Raw genomic sequence first — 14,328 nt, forward strand, 5'->3', positions numbered from 1 at the left:
CAAAGGTCTAGGGTTCAGTTCCCAGATCCACAGAATTATTCACAGCCATCCATAATGCCAGTTCTAGGAGACCCAACACCCTCTTCTGGATATACAAACATATATACAGCCAAAATACTTAGAAATAAATAAATATCCTTTTAAAATCCTACAATAATTCCAATAGTGTGGTTTTGGCAGAATGGCAGACATGAAGTTAAAAGTGTGACTTGGCATTTGCCTAGCATGTGTCAAGCCTTGGATTTGATCCCCAGCTAAAAACCAAACAAAACCCCTCATATTTACAATTAGTTTATTTTTTTAAAGAAGGCCAAGACAATTAATTCAATAGACAAAGAATGGTCTTTTCAACAGTTGCTTCTGAAACAACTGAAAATCCACAAGCAAAAGAATGAAGTTGAACTGCCTGCCCCAAACCATTTACAGAAGTTAACTCAAAATGGGCCAAGTATCTTAAGTCTAAGGGTTTCTAGCTATAAGAAACATACATAGCTTGTAAATATACATCTGTGGTGGCTGGAGGAATGGCTTTGCTCTTCAGAACTTGCTGCCACCTCAGGTGGCTCACAATTGCTTGTCATTCCAGCTCCAGGGGATCCCACACCCTCTGTGAACACCTGTGCTGACATGCATATAACCCACATACAGACATATAATTAAAAACAAAAACAGAAAGTTTGCAAATAAATTATGAACTTTATGACTGTTTTAATTGTGTGTGTATTTGTGTGCATTTGTGCCAGAGTGCATGGGAGGTCAAGAAAGTGACTTTCTGTAATGAATTCTCTGCTTCAACAATGAAGGTTCCAGTGATTGGCAAGTGCCTTTACTCCATAAGCCACCTCAGTGTCCACCTGCTTCTGCCTCCCAAGTACTGCATTACAGACCCATGCCCTCTCCCCGAAGTGACCATGTCACTTACTTTGATGATACCAAAGTCCTCATTAAGCACTGAGCAACACACACTCTTAACTCTAAAGATCCCTGCCATCCATTTTAGACATTTAGGGGTGTGTGTGTGTGCCACTTCACTGCTGGAGGTCAGAGGACAACGGGTAAGAGTCAGTTCTGTCCTCCCATTATGCAGGTCTTGGCTATGGAACTTGAGTTGTCAAGCTTGGAGGCAAATACATTTTACTGGTCGAGCCATCACAAGAACCTAAAAGATTTCCCTCTCAATACTAATGTCTGAGAACCTGGGCATGACTGCTCTCTCTGCCATTGAGACTCTGCTGTTTCTGCTGGGGCTCACTATCTGGTTTACGGTTCAGCGTCCCCATGACTAGCATATTGGTGTGGATGTGAACTGCATCCTGATTCCTTCCCTCAACTCTTACAAAGGCACAGAATCCCAGTGTGGTGGTGCATGGTTGTAATCTCAGCACTTGGGAGGCTGAAGCATGAGGCTCGCCTCAAGTTCAAGGGGAGTCACTGGGAGACATTGTCTTTAAAAAAATAAATAAATAAAAGGGAAAAATAAAGAGTTCCTATAGCAAGAGTCTCAAAAAAGGAGGAAAAGAAAATAAGCTTAGGAAGGGAGTTCTGGCTCACGTTGGCCTTTAGCTTTGCTATAGCTACACTTGGGAAGGGAGATCCTAGTGGCTATAATGTATGACCTAGAATCTTAGGCAGGCCAGGTAGCTCAGCAGGCAAAGGTGCTTACTGTCAATCAAGCCTGACAACCTAGGTCCTATCCCTAGGTCCCAAATGGTGCAAGGCACCTGATTCCCCTAGGCTGTCCTGACTGCCATACGTGTACCCTGGTACATAGTACCCACACACATAAATGTGCGCATACACAAAATAAGTATACATGTAATTGGGGGATGGGTAGAGACAGGGTTTCTCTGTAGAGCCCTAGCTGTCCTGGAACTCTATCTGTAGACCAGGCTAGGCTCAAACTCAGAGATCTGCCTGCCTCTGCTCTGGAGTGCTGGGATTAAAGGTGTGAGCCACCATCACCACTACCCAGCTAAATTTAAAATAAAAAAATTTTTTAAAGAAGTATTCCATGAAAACTTGAGGACTTGTGTAACACTAAAGGGGAGTATACTAATGGCTTCTACACTGACACATTCCAAATTCTGTCTGCAAATCTTATCCTCGCCTTGTTTTTTTTTTTTCCCTCCCCTTCCCATCCCTGCAGTTTCTCTGTGTAATAGGTGGGGTCTTTGTTGTTGCTGTTGTTTTGCCTTTGAGATATTCTCATTTCACTTTAGAGCCCTTTAAATCTGCCATGTAGCTAAGGCAGACCCTCAAATCTTGATCTCCAACTTCTACTTTCCAAGTTCTGGGATTATAGGCATAGGGGCTACACCTGGATAACTCATTTTCTGGGTATCTTTCTGTGTGTGTGTTCAGGCATGTATTTATGCCCATGTGGTGATGAAGATAAAATTCTTGGTGTCATCTAGACATTTTTCAAGGAAAGCTATGTACTAGCCTTTCTTTTTCCCCAGTGATATGAACAATCACATTTGCCATTAAAAAAAATCACAAAAACTGGTGGTAATCCCAGCATGTTAAATGCTGAATGAAAACATCCTAAGATTAAGGGCCACTCTGGGCCACACAGCAAGACTGTCTCAAAAAAGCAAAGCATAACAAAACAAAACAACAAGCCCAGCATTGGTGGTGCACACCTTTAGTCCCAGCACTCAGGAGGCAGAAGCAGGTAGATCTCTGTGAGTTCAAGACCAGCCTGGTCTACAGAGTGAGTTACAGGGCAGGCTCCAAAACTACACAGAGAAACCCTGTCTCAAAAAAAAAAAAAAAAAAAAAAAAAAAAAAAAAAAAAGCCAAAACAAACAAAAATCCAAGACAACAGCAAAAACAATAAGGGATCAAATGATAAAACATGTTGGGCTTGGTAGTACAAGTCTGTTGCAGCTGCATAGCAGGCTGAAGTCTAGTCAACATAATTTCAAAATAAAAACAGTAACGGTCTAGTGTTTGCCCAGCCTGCTTGTGACTCTGGTTCATTCATCAGCACTGCAAAACTTAAAAAATAAATATTAGTAAGTTCAAAGACACTCTCATGGCTGTCTCTGGATCCTCTCTCACTCTACTGGTTGACTTTTATGTCTGTACCAATCATGTATTTTTTTATCCTAATGCTTTGGTTTTTAGCATCAAACACATCACCTTTTGTTTTTAAAGTATTATGGGCTGGAGGTGTACCTCAGTAGCAGAGCAAGTGCTTATTATGTTTCTTATGAGCTTTGGATTTACAGGCTGGATTAAAAAATCCTTTGGGCTCTTTCTATTCACCATACTGGCACAATTAATGTGCTGCTGGATGTTCTCAAAACCATCAATAACGCCAAACACGGGCAAACATCAGGCCAGGAGCAAAACACAGGCCAAGCCATCGTCCATTTTCTATTGTGATGGCCATATTGAAAACCCTGATGATCACAGCACTGGGTGGGAACTCCACAAGCTGCTTACAGAGTATGTACAGTGACCAGTCCCAGGCTTGATACCAATCTCATAACTCTGGGGGGAATGGCAGGGTAATCTGCTTTCAAGTTCGGCCTCACTGCACTGACAGCCAGCTGGCATCATGAAATACAAAGGGTACCAAGTGCCCAGGAGAGGGAAACCCTGCTCTGTTGTTTCTCCTACAAATGAAAGTCAGGTGTGATGGCACATGCTTTGGGTAGCCACAGCAGACGCACCTGTGTGAGGTCAGCCTGGGCTGCATTGTGAATTTAATGCTAGCCGAAGCTGCAAATGCAAAGACTTAAAGATTAAACTGGGAAGTCAACTCTTTCCTCCTAATGCTGTACATAGAACTCAGGACCTCACACATAGTAGGTTAAATGCTCCACCACCAAGCTAAGTCCCTACTGTGTGTGTGTGACCATGTCGCCCTGCCTGCCTGGAACTCCTGGTGTAAATCAAGTTGGCCTTGAACTCACAGATCCCTTTGCCTTTGCCTCTGAGTGGTAGAGCCTGTCAACATCTTTTAATAACAACCCTGTCCATTCAGGTACATAGTATGTCCCCACTGCTTAGGCCATGTATATTATATTTTCATATAGTCTTAGGTTTAGGTTTTTTGGGGTTTTTTTTCTTTTCTTTTCTTTCTTTCTTTTTTTTTTTTTTGTTAGTCAGGGTCTTTCTATGTAGTCCTGGCTGTCCTGAAACACACTATGCAGACCAGGCTGGCCTCAGAGACCTGTCTGCCTTTGTCTACAGAGTGCTGGGATTACAGATGTGCACCACCATGGCCCAGACAGCACTTTTAAGATGAGGGTTATTCCTTTGTGGCTGATGGGCTTCAATGTGAAGAGGGATCTCTGTTCCTCCAATCTGTTACTGTGTTCTCCTAATCTGTTACTGTTACAGAAAAAGAATCTTTTTATAGTTGTCTCACACCTGAGAGGGCAGAATTTTTTAAAGGTAGCTGGAGAGACAAGGTGGGTACTTTTTGAGCCTTAGCCTTTAACAGTGGAGTCATTTCTCCAGTCCTGAGAAAAGGTAATCATTTAACCCCAGCTACCTATCTATAAAAAGACAGAAATACTCAGTAAAGGTCTCATGATCCTGAGTGTAGGCTAAACAAAGCTCGGTAGGTTTGCTCACTGCAGGACTAATGCTTCAACACACCTTTTAACCCCAGACTCTCAAAACCAGAGACTCCTTCTGTCCAGACTTGGCCACTGAAAGCTCTTCACAAGAAACCCAAGACATACTTTGGCAAACAATGAATTGCAAGACTCTTCTAGGAGCCACATGTAGTGGTAAACACCTATAATTCTAGTACTTGGGAAGTGAAGACAGGGGGATTGGTTGAGTTCAAAGTGAGCCTGGGCTATACAGCGAATTCTGGATCAGGCTAAGCTGTGAGATCCTGTCATAAAACAAAACCCCAAGACCCTTATAACTTGTGTTAATCCGGGATCTCCACTTAAATTTAACTCAACCAGAATACAAAAGACAGCTTGGTGTCAAAGCCAACACTTTAATGAGTGCCTCTCACAAGTGCTGCCAGCCTCCATTGTCCCCAGTTCTCGGTGACTTGAGAGCTGAGCTAGTTGCCCAGGGGCAGGGATCTGGAGACTGAGAATGTAGTAGAGAGCTCTGAGCTTCAAGCTGACCCTTCTTCTGGCATTCCTAGTAAAGCCACAAGAGGCTCCAGGGGTATGGGGGTCCCGATGGGCACAGGGTGGGTGCGTTCATGTTTTCGCAGGTCACTGGCACTCAAGAAAGCTTTAGGGCACTGGGGACAGGAGTAGGGGCGCACTGAGCTGTGGGTGCGGCTATGTTTACGAAGCCCAGCCCTGTCTGAGAAACTCTTACCACACTGGGTGCAGGGAAAGGGCCGGAGCTCCGGGTGTGAGCGCTCGTGCCTGCGTAGCAACGTCAGTGTGGAGAAAGTTTCTTTACATTCACGACACACGAACTGTGGGGGCTTCTCATCAGCCTCTTCACCCCCCACCTCTCCTGCATCTCCCAGGGTACCAGGAGCTTCCCCAACGCCAGCATCCTGACACTCCACATGCTCCACAGTCATGCCCACCACTTGCCATTGTGTGGCCACTACACCACCGGACTCTGGGGGTAAGCCTAGCAGACCAGCTGGAGGGTCCCCTAGCCCTGTGCCTGCCACGGGGGCAGCTGAGCCCTCACCCACGACGCCTACAGGCAATGCCAGTCCCAGTACCAGCTCTTGCTGGGGGGCAGCTCCTGTTGCCTCATTGCTTCTATGGGTACGCTCATGCTTTCTGAGGCTGGATAACACCACAAAGGATTTCCCGCAGGCATTACAGTGGAAAGGACGCTCGCCGGAGTGCATGCGGCTGTGCTTGGTGAGGCTAGCTCGTTCAGCGAAGGCTCGCCCACACTCCTCACAGCGGAACGGCCGCTGTCCTGAGTGCACCAATGCATGCCGCTTGAGGTCCCAGGAAGCCACGAAAGTCTTGTCACACTGCAGGCACTTGAAGGGCCGGTCACCGGTGTGCACTCGCCGATGCATGGCCAGGTCGGCTGGCTGCCGGAAGTCCTTGCCGCACTTCTCACAACGGTAAGGCTTCACGCCCTCATGGGCCCGCTGGTGGCGGCGGAAGCTCGAGGGATCCGAGAACATGCGGCCACAGCGAGGGCACAGGAAGGGCTTCTCGCCCGAATGTGTGCGCTCATGGCTTTGGTAGGAGCTGAGCTGCGTAAAGCCTTTACCACAAGCCGGACAGCGATAGGGTTTCTGGGCAGCGTGGATCCGCTGGTGGCATGTGAGGGAAGATGATCGGGAGAAGCTTTTACCACACTCAGAGCACAGGAAAGGGCGCTCACCCGTGTGGGACCTGTGGAGTAATGGAGGACTGGTTAGATAGCAACAGGTTGACGTGGGACGGCCCTATAGCCTGTCTGGGCTGCAATTCCCTAAGGGCTTCATGGCTGTACCCTAGAGTGAGGAAATCTAGCTGGGCAGTGGTGGCGCACGCCTTTAACCCCAGCACTACTGAGGCAGAGGCAGGTGGTTCTCTGTGAGTTCAAGGCCAGCCTGATCTCACGCCAGACAGCCATGGCAACTAAAGAACTCTGTTTTAAAAAACCAAACCAAACCAAAACAAAAAATCTAAAGCGCTATCTTTTCTAGGACCTACCCACATATGCCCCTCCCGCTGTGAGTGACAGATTCCAGCTTTACTGGAACCCACCTGCACTGAGGGCCCCATGTCTAAGCACTTTGCTTTGCCACCTTGCCTGACCTGTCCGACCAGGTGCTCCCATCTTTAGGTAAGTATCCATCTGCTCCCTTCCCAATTGGCATACTCTATCAAGATGCTAGTTCCCACTTATATTTCCCAGCTATATCCAGGGGTCTCACCGTTCGTGGTTCCGTAAGTCCTTGAGCTCGGCGTAGGCCTTGCCACAGCGCTCGCAGCTGTAGGGTCGCAGACCTGCATGGGTGCGCCGATGCTTTCGGAACACTGAAGGATCAGCGAAGCTCTTGCCGCAGTCAGTACAGGCATAGGGCCGCTCACCTGTGTGCCCACGCTGGTGGATCTTGAGTTTGGAGAGTGTACCATAAGCCTTGGGGCAGTGTGTACATCTGAAGGGGAGCTCACCAGCATGCGAGGCCAGGTGCACGCGTAGGCACACTGGCTGCATGAAACGGCGGCCGCACTCTGGGCATGGGAAGGGCTTCTCACCAGTGTGGCTGCGCCCATGGCTGCGTAGCTCGGGAGCCGTCTTATAGGCCTTGGGGCACAGTGGGCAGGCGTAGGGCCGGGGCTTGGGTACTGGACCAGACACCTTGTCTCCACTGGCTTCCTCGGCCTTGGGCTCTGTATCCACATTTGGCTGGACCTCATTTACCTCCTCTGAGCAGTCTGTAGGTGTGTGTGTAGCAGCATGGCGTGCTGCCCTGGGAGCATTTGGAAATGTCTTCGTACAGAACAGGCACTTAAAACGGCGTCCAGAGCGCTTGTAGCAGGGGCCTGGGGACTTGGCCTCTGCAGCCTCCACTTCCATGGCTTTGGGGGGTGGGCCTTCCCTGCAAGAGAAGCAAAATTAAACCAAGGCCATCCCTCTGCATTCTTTAGGGTTTCCCTCTTCACTAACCTTCTCAAGATCTGACGTAACACTATCTTTTTCTTTTTGGTTTTTCAAGACAGGGTTTCTCTGTATAACAGTCCTGGCTGACCTGGAACTTGATTTGTAGACCAGGCTGGCCTCAAACTCACAGAGATCTTGACTGCCTCTGCCTCCCGAGTGCTGGGATTAAAGGTGTGTACCACCATATCCTGGCTCTGGGGTAACCCTATCTTTATGAGAAAGAAAAACCAACCAACCAACCAACAACAAAGAAAAACCAAAAAAAGAAAAAAAAAATACTTTTATTTCACACATATGAAGATTTGCTGGCACCACGTCCATGCCTAGTGCCCAGGAAAGCTGTTCTTGGAACTTGAATTACAGTCTGTGAGCTACCACATGGGTGCTAGGAATCAAACCTGAATGTTCTACAAGAACCGTAAGTGCTCTTACCCTAAGCCAGTTCTCTAGTCTCAAAGAGAACTGGATCATACCAGAACTTCCAAACCTGGGGCTCCTCAGCCCAAACCTTTATGCTAATGGTCCCCAAGTTGATACTGTGTTCAAGTCTCCCCCGTGATCTTCTTATTAGGGGTGGAAACCAATAAGGGGCCAGAACCACAAAAGCACCAGTTATATTCTAGTCCTTACCCTGTTTTCTAACTCTGGCATCCCCGGAATGCCTAGGTTTCATTACTCTCACAATCTTCTTTCTCAGTTACAGCCAAGGCTTGAAGGTCTCCCAGCACTAAGGGAAGACAGCCTTGGGTAGAGACAGGAGTCAATATTTAGACAGGCTGGCTGGACATGTTTGGAGGTAACAGGTCTTGATATGTGCACACCCTCCCTCAGCTGGTCTGACCATGCATGGCCATAGGGACTCCACCCCAGACAGGAATTTTGGTTCATCTGAGCTGGAATCCCTTTTAGTCCCTGCTCCAAAACTCTGGAAATGAGGAGCTCACTCACTGTCAAAGCAGTATGACTTACTGCTGGCAGTCAGAGCCTTTCTCAGTCACAACTGACGTGTCTGAGCTATCGAGGCCTCCTGGGATACTAGCTCTTGCTGAGTCCCTACTTTCTGGCCAAGAGCCCAGACAACATCCACACAGCTGCTCCTAGGATCATAGTTGGGAAAAAATAGGATTAACAGCTGCATTGGTTTTTAACACCCGCTCATCCTCCGGAGGGATGAAGGGAAGAGGATTAGGGCAGATCCTCTTAAAAGGATCTTAGATATGGGGCTGGGGCAGGGAGAACCAGGTGTGCCCAGAGGGTGGCATGCCAGAGATCTACATTCAGGCTTGTGGATCATTTACTAGGATATGTTTATAAACCTGTGTCCTTATCTGCACACCACAAGAGCAGCTGGGGTGGACAAGGAGATGGACCTGAACTAAGCCTGGGAGTGTGTGTGGGGGGTGTTCGGGACCTATTCCAGAAAAGGTCCACAGAAGGAGTTTACCTGGCTGACTGAGGGAGCCTGAGTGAGACGCTCCTTAGGGTCAGTCCCACTACCAGGAAGCATTTTTGGGGGGGAGGAGGGACGTTTTTGACACTTGAACCCAGGGCCTGGTGCAGGCAAGACAAGTGCTGTACCACTGAGACACATCCTTAGCCTCTTAAATTTCTCCTAAAGGAAAAAGACAAAACAAAAACCAGGGTGAGGGTATATGAGGCTTAGCTGGTCTTGATCCCTAGAACTGCTTTAAATAAAAAAAGCTCACATCTACTAAGTACTTGCCAAATTCCACAGCAACCCAACCTTTTTGCATATATCAACTCATCCTTCCATCAGCACCACAAGAAACAAGAAAGCAAGATCCAGAGAAACAGTACTTCAGCGTAACTAAATACACTCTGAAGGCAGAATGCCCAGCTTCAAATCTAGCCACCACCACATCCCAGCTGATGTGACTTTTTGTACAACTTACTGTTGTGTATCTTAGAACCTCAGTTTTCTCGACTGAAAAATGGAGGTAAAAATAACTAACTCATGGACTGACCAGAACCAGATTGCTCCCCTCAGTTATGGAGTCATCTCAGAGCCAGGCAGCTGGGTGTGGCGCCTTATGTACTTCTTATACTGCCTGAAACAGGAATCACTGACTCCATTTTATAGAGATTGAATTAATTTCTAAGAGTAAAGAGACTTATCAAGTCATAGTTATAAATTTCCCATAGCTGAGACTTGACTCTGGGTGTTTAAAATGTTTGAACCCTTGCTCAGAAGTCTAAGACCAGATCTACTGTGCAGGAGTCCAAGCTCATGTTGCACCTATACTTTCTTTCGTCTTGCTAACACTGCCCTGAGACAAGAGCCAGGAGCCAGCGTTGTCTAACTCAGATTTGCTAATCTTGAGCTCTGGCCCCTATCCTGGCCCATGCCAGGTATGTGCTTCAGTCTTCCATTCTGATGGAGAGGTAAATCCCTCCTAAGGCACATAAGAGGAGAAATGGTAGCGAAGTGTCTAGTGGGTACTAGCAGGCACCTAGCTCCATGAAGAATGGAGAGCCAGGTTATGCCTCATCGAACCCACCCTTGCAAAGAGTGGTATTTTTCCATGTGAGTTTGACAAACCCCTGCACCAAAATCCTCATCTAGGAAGCACACCTACAATCCTAATACTTGTGAGGCTGAGGCTAGAGGATCATTAATTCAAGATCAGTCTGAGCTACAAAGCAAGATCCTGACTTAAATAACAAAAACAAAGGGCTGGAGAGATGGCCCTGTGGTTAAGAGCCCTGCTGTTCTTACAGGACCTGAGTCCAGTTCCTAGTACCACAATGAGAGGCTCACAAACACTTGTAACTTCAGGTCCAAGGGATCTGATACCCTTTTCTGGCCTCCTTGGTCACCTACAGACATGTCCTAATACATGCACACACACACAAAGGCTGCACACTGGTGGCACACACCTTTAATCCCAGCACTAGCAGAGGCAGGCAGATCTCTGTGAGTTTGGAGGCCAGCCTGGGCTACAGAGTTCCAGGACAGCCAAGGCCACACAGAAAAACCCTGTTTCAAAAGAAAGGGGGTGGGGGAGAACAAAGAGAACCATCATCTAAGGAAGATGATGTGGAACACTATAACTTGTATTCTTATTCTTTGAGATTAAAAAGAAAAGTCACAGGCAGTTAGGCTGCTAGGCAGTTACGAGCACTCATTGATCTTGTAGAGCAGTAGTTCTCAACCCCTGGGTCTCAACTCTTTGTGGGTGGAACAACCCTTCTACAGGGGTTGCCTAAGACCATTGAAAACACACATTCACATTACAATTCATAACAATTACAGTTACAAAGTAGCAATGAAAATAATATTATGGTTGGGGGGTCACCGCAGAGAACCACTGCTCTAGGATATGAATTCAGTTCCCAACACCAATGTTAGCTCACAAAACGGCCTGCCATTCCAGGTTCCAGCCGATTTGACATTTTCCTCTGTCCTCTGTCTGCACATACCAACACACACACACATTCAGAGTTCTTTTTTTTTCTTCTTCTTCAAGACAGGGTTTCTCTGTAACTTTGGTTATCCTTGAACTCAGAGATATACCAGCTGTAGCCTTCTGAGTACTGGGAGTAAAAGTATGTGCCATCACTCTCAGCTGTGCGCGTGCGCGAGTCAGTCCCTGCCTTTCACTTTGTTGACTGGGGTCTCTCATTGTGTCTGTTGCTACCCTGTGTACTGCAGACAAGCTAGCTGGCCCGGTCCCTGACCACTCTCCTGTCTGCACCCCAACTCCTATAGCAGTGCTGGAGTACAGATGTTTGCCACCAAATCCAGCTTTTTGCATGGGTGCTGGGGGCTTAAGCTCAAGATTGTCAGGCTTGTATGGCTAGTGTTTTAACCCACTCCAGCCCTGCAATCTGTACTTTAAACAAACCCTGTGAATCATTAAGACTCAGATAATGAGACAGGATATTTGTCTGACACATGTCGAGCACTGGGTTCTATCCTTAGTACCACAAACAAATAAAATAAAATAAAAATAGATAAACAGACAGACTCATCTCCTAGGTCTTCAAGTGATTCTAGGAGGGACACATTTTTACTACAACTCTGCTTTAAAGTGTGTTTTTACTACAACTCTACTTTAAATCCTCACAAAGCAAAAAGTGCACAGAGATGCCCAGAGTCAAAACTTAAACTTCAAACCCTGAGTTAGACTCTTTCATCACTATTCACTTGAAATCTTTAGTCAAATCCTGACATTTCCTAGGACAAATACCAGTATTTCCCTATGATCAGCAGATCACTAATCCATCTCACTCCTGCTTCGCTCTGTTCAATTCCTGTTTCCATCACTAGGCGACACCCACTCACACCTCTTGTCCTCATTTTCAACTCCAATTTCTTCCCACCTCAGAGTATTTATACCAGCCCTTCTCTTGGGCAGAACCATTATTTCGAAGTCTCCCGAGCATCTTTGTGTCTCATCTCTTTGGTTACTGTTGGGTTTTAGCTCCCAAACACTTCCTTTACTGAGGCTTCCTTCCTTTTTCTTCTTCTTCCTTTAAAAAATTTATTTACTGTCTCTGTGTATGTACACTCACAAGGGTGTATTGTGGTGGCCAGAGCACAACTTGCAGGAGTCAAGTCCCTCCTGTTACCATACAGGTGTAGGAGGCTGAACTCAGGTCTCAAGCTTGGACATCTCCTTCTGCCTAAGAAGGCTTTTCTGGGCAATGGAGAAATAACACAGCAGTAAGAGCAATGACTGTTCTTCCAGAGGACCCAGGTCTGGTTCCCATCATGCACATGGTAGCTCACAACCACCTATAACTCCAGTTACAGGCATACACTTGGTGCATACACATAAGCAAAACACTCGTACACATAAAAAATAAGTTTTCTTGACTACCTTTTGGGGGCAGGGTGCTGAGTCTTACTATGTAGCCCAGGCTGGCCCTAATTCTTCCTGCCTCAGCCTGCTCAGTGTTGGGATTACAAGTGTGGATCATGTACTTTGGTTTTGATCACCTACCTTCGTTTCTTTCTGGCAGTGCTTGGAATCAAATTAGAATCTCATGCATGCTTGGTAAGCAAGCACTTTACCACTTTACCACTGACATGAGGCTTCACTAGATAGCCTTGGCTGGCCTGGAACTCACAGAGAGCTGACTGCCTGCTGGGATTTAAAGGTGTATGCTGCCACACCTCATAAACTTCTTTTACGTAATGATATCTTTATCCTGGCTAACTACTGTTTAAATTCTCCTTTCAAATAACTTTTTATGGTGCCATCTGAATTAAATACTACCTGCAGGCTTACTGTTATGGACTGGGTATCATTAGCATTTTATGCTCACTGATCCAACTGCCCAAGCTCATCTCACAATTCCTAGAACTCTGTTATAAGCTGAAAATTTGTGTTCTTCTAAAATTCTGTGTTTGGAAGCAAGGTATTTTCAGCAGTATTTAAGCCTAAATAAAGTCATAAGGGTAGTCCTGTAATATTAATATTCTTGGGGCTAGAAGAGGGCCCAGTAGGTAAAAAGGCATTTCACCAAGCCTGACTACCTGAGTTGTATCCTCAGGACTCACATGGTGGAAAGAGAGTAGACTCCAGTAAGTTCTCCGCTGACCTCCACACGTGCTGCAAGCACACTTATACATGTACAAGATAAATAAAAATTTAATTAAACAAGTTCTTAAAATAAGAGACAACACAGAAATGCCAAATAATTAGTCATGATTGATTTGGTTTTTGAAGCCAGGTAGTCATATACCCAGATTTCTGCCATCTGTGCCCTTGATTATTGCTTTATTAGCACTTTGTTATTTGGTTGTTAATTTTCTGCCTCCAGCACTGGGGTTCAGGGAACTTCCATTCGAAGTGTTCTTTATGTTCCCAAGTGTTTGGTGACTGAAAGCAAACTTCAGGTAGAATTCAAACCCAGGTCCACAGCCTCTGCCTCCTCCATTGTAGGAGTTTGTAAGATTCAGTCACTATTTATTAGCCAAAACTCCCATCTTTACAAGGCCCTCGGGTGCAAGTTATCACACCAATACTTAAATTAGCGGCTGTTGTGATGGAACAGTGTAATTACTGGCCTGTGAGAGGAATGACATTTGCTGCCTCTCAAGTTAAATGCAGACTCCAGCCGCAGGTGTGGTTAAAAAATAAAACAGGTACCTACCTACATTCCCCAATCTCCTCAAGACGACAAAAAAGCCTAACAGACCTTGAGCCTTTTGGTGAGTTGATAGGACTGTGTTGGAGGTGAATGCTTAAGTATATCCTTGGCCTAACAACCAGTTAGCTCAAAAATGACCCCATTTTTCCAGCCTCAGTTTCTGTGGCGGTGTCCCCACTGGTAAGCAACCTAAGCTCCATCACAGTTCACAGACTTTACCATTTCCATATGCAATTTCTCTTTGCCCAGGAGCCCTCGTTTTCCTTCTCCCACAGGAAGATCCTTGCATGCTTTCAATACTCCATTCCCCAATTCTCCGTGCCCTCAAAAATATTTAATAAGCAGTAAAGATGAGGGATGCTCTTAGCCTTGATTTCTTCAGATTAATGGGGCCCCTGAAGCAAATGGGAGTTTGCAGGGCGGTAGGGCCTACCAGACTCTCTGAGGAGGGACAAGAGCTGCAGAAACCCAGCGCTCCTCGCTCTCTGCAACCGTGTTTGTGCGGGTCTCCTCGCCAGACAGGCAGCCCCCGCAGAGAGGGGCTGTATGCTGACTCATGTGGAACTAAACCCTAGAATAACGTGGCTTCGGCGAGCGTAGCTAAACAAAATGAATGAAGAAGGAAGGAATGAACAAATGAAT

The 14,328-nt window shown here is 46.4% G+C and overlaps 1 protein-coding gene across 1 annotated transcript; it reads right to left on the bottom strand.

Moving 5' to 3' along the window:
- Positions 1-4,949: 4,949 nt before the first annotated feature.
- Positions 4,950-7,527, bottom strand: Znf668 (zinc finger protein 668). The gene is made up of 2 exons (XM_051193095.1): positions 6,836-7,527; positions 4,950-6,308 (listed from the first exon to the last, which is right to left on the bottom strand). Exons 1-2 carry the CDS (start codon positions 7,480-7,482, stop codon positions 5,096-5,098), a joined length of 1,860 nt encoding a protein of 619 aa, XP_051049052.1. The 5' UTR covers positions 7,483-7,527; the 3' UTR covers positions 4,950-5,095.
- Between the last annotated feature and the right edge of the window lie 6,801 nt (positions 7,528-14,328).

Source organism: Phodopus roborovskii, unplaced genomic scaffold, assembly GCF_943737965.1.
Source record: "Phodopus roborovskii unplaced genomic scaffold, PHOROB, whole genome shotgun sequence".
Taxonomy (NCBI): domain Eukaryota; kingdom Metazoa; phylum Chordata; class Mammalia; order Rodentia; family Cricetidae; genus Phodopus; species Phodopus roborovskii.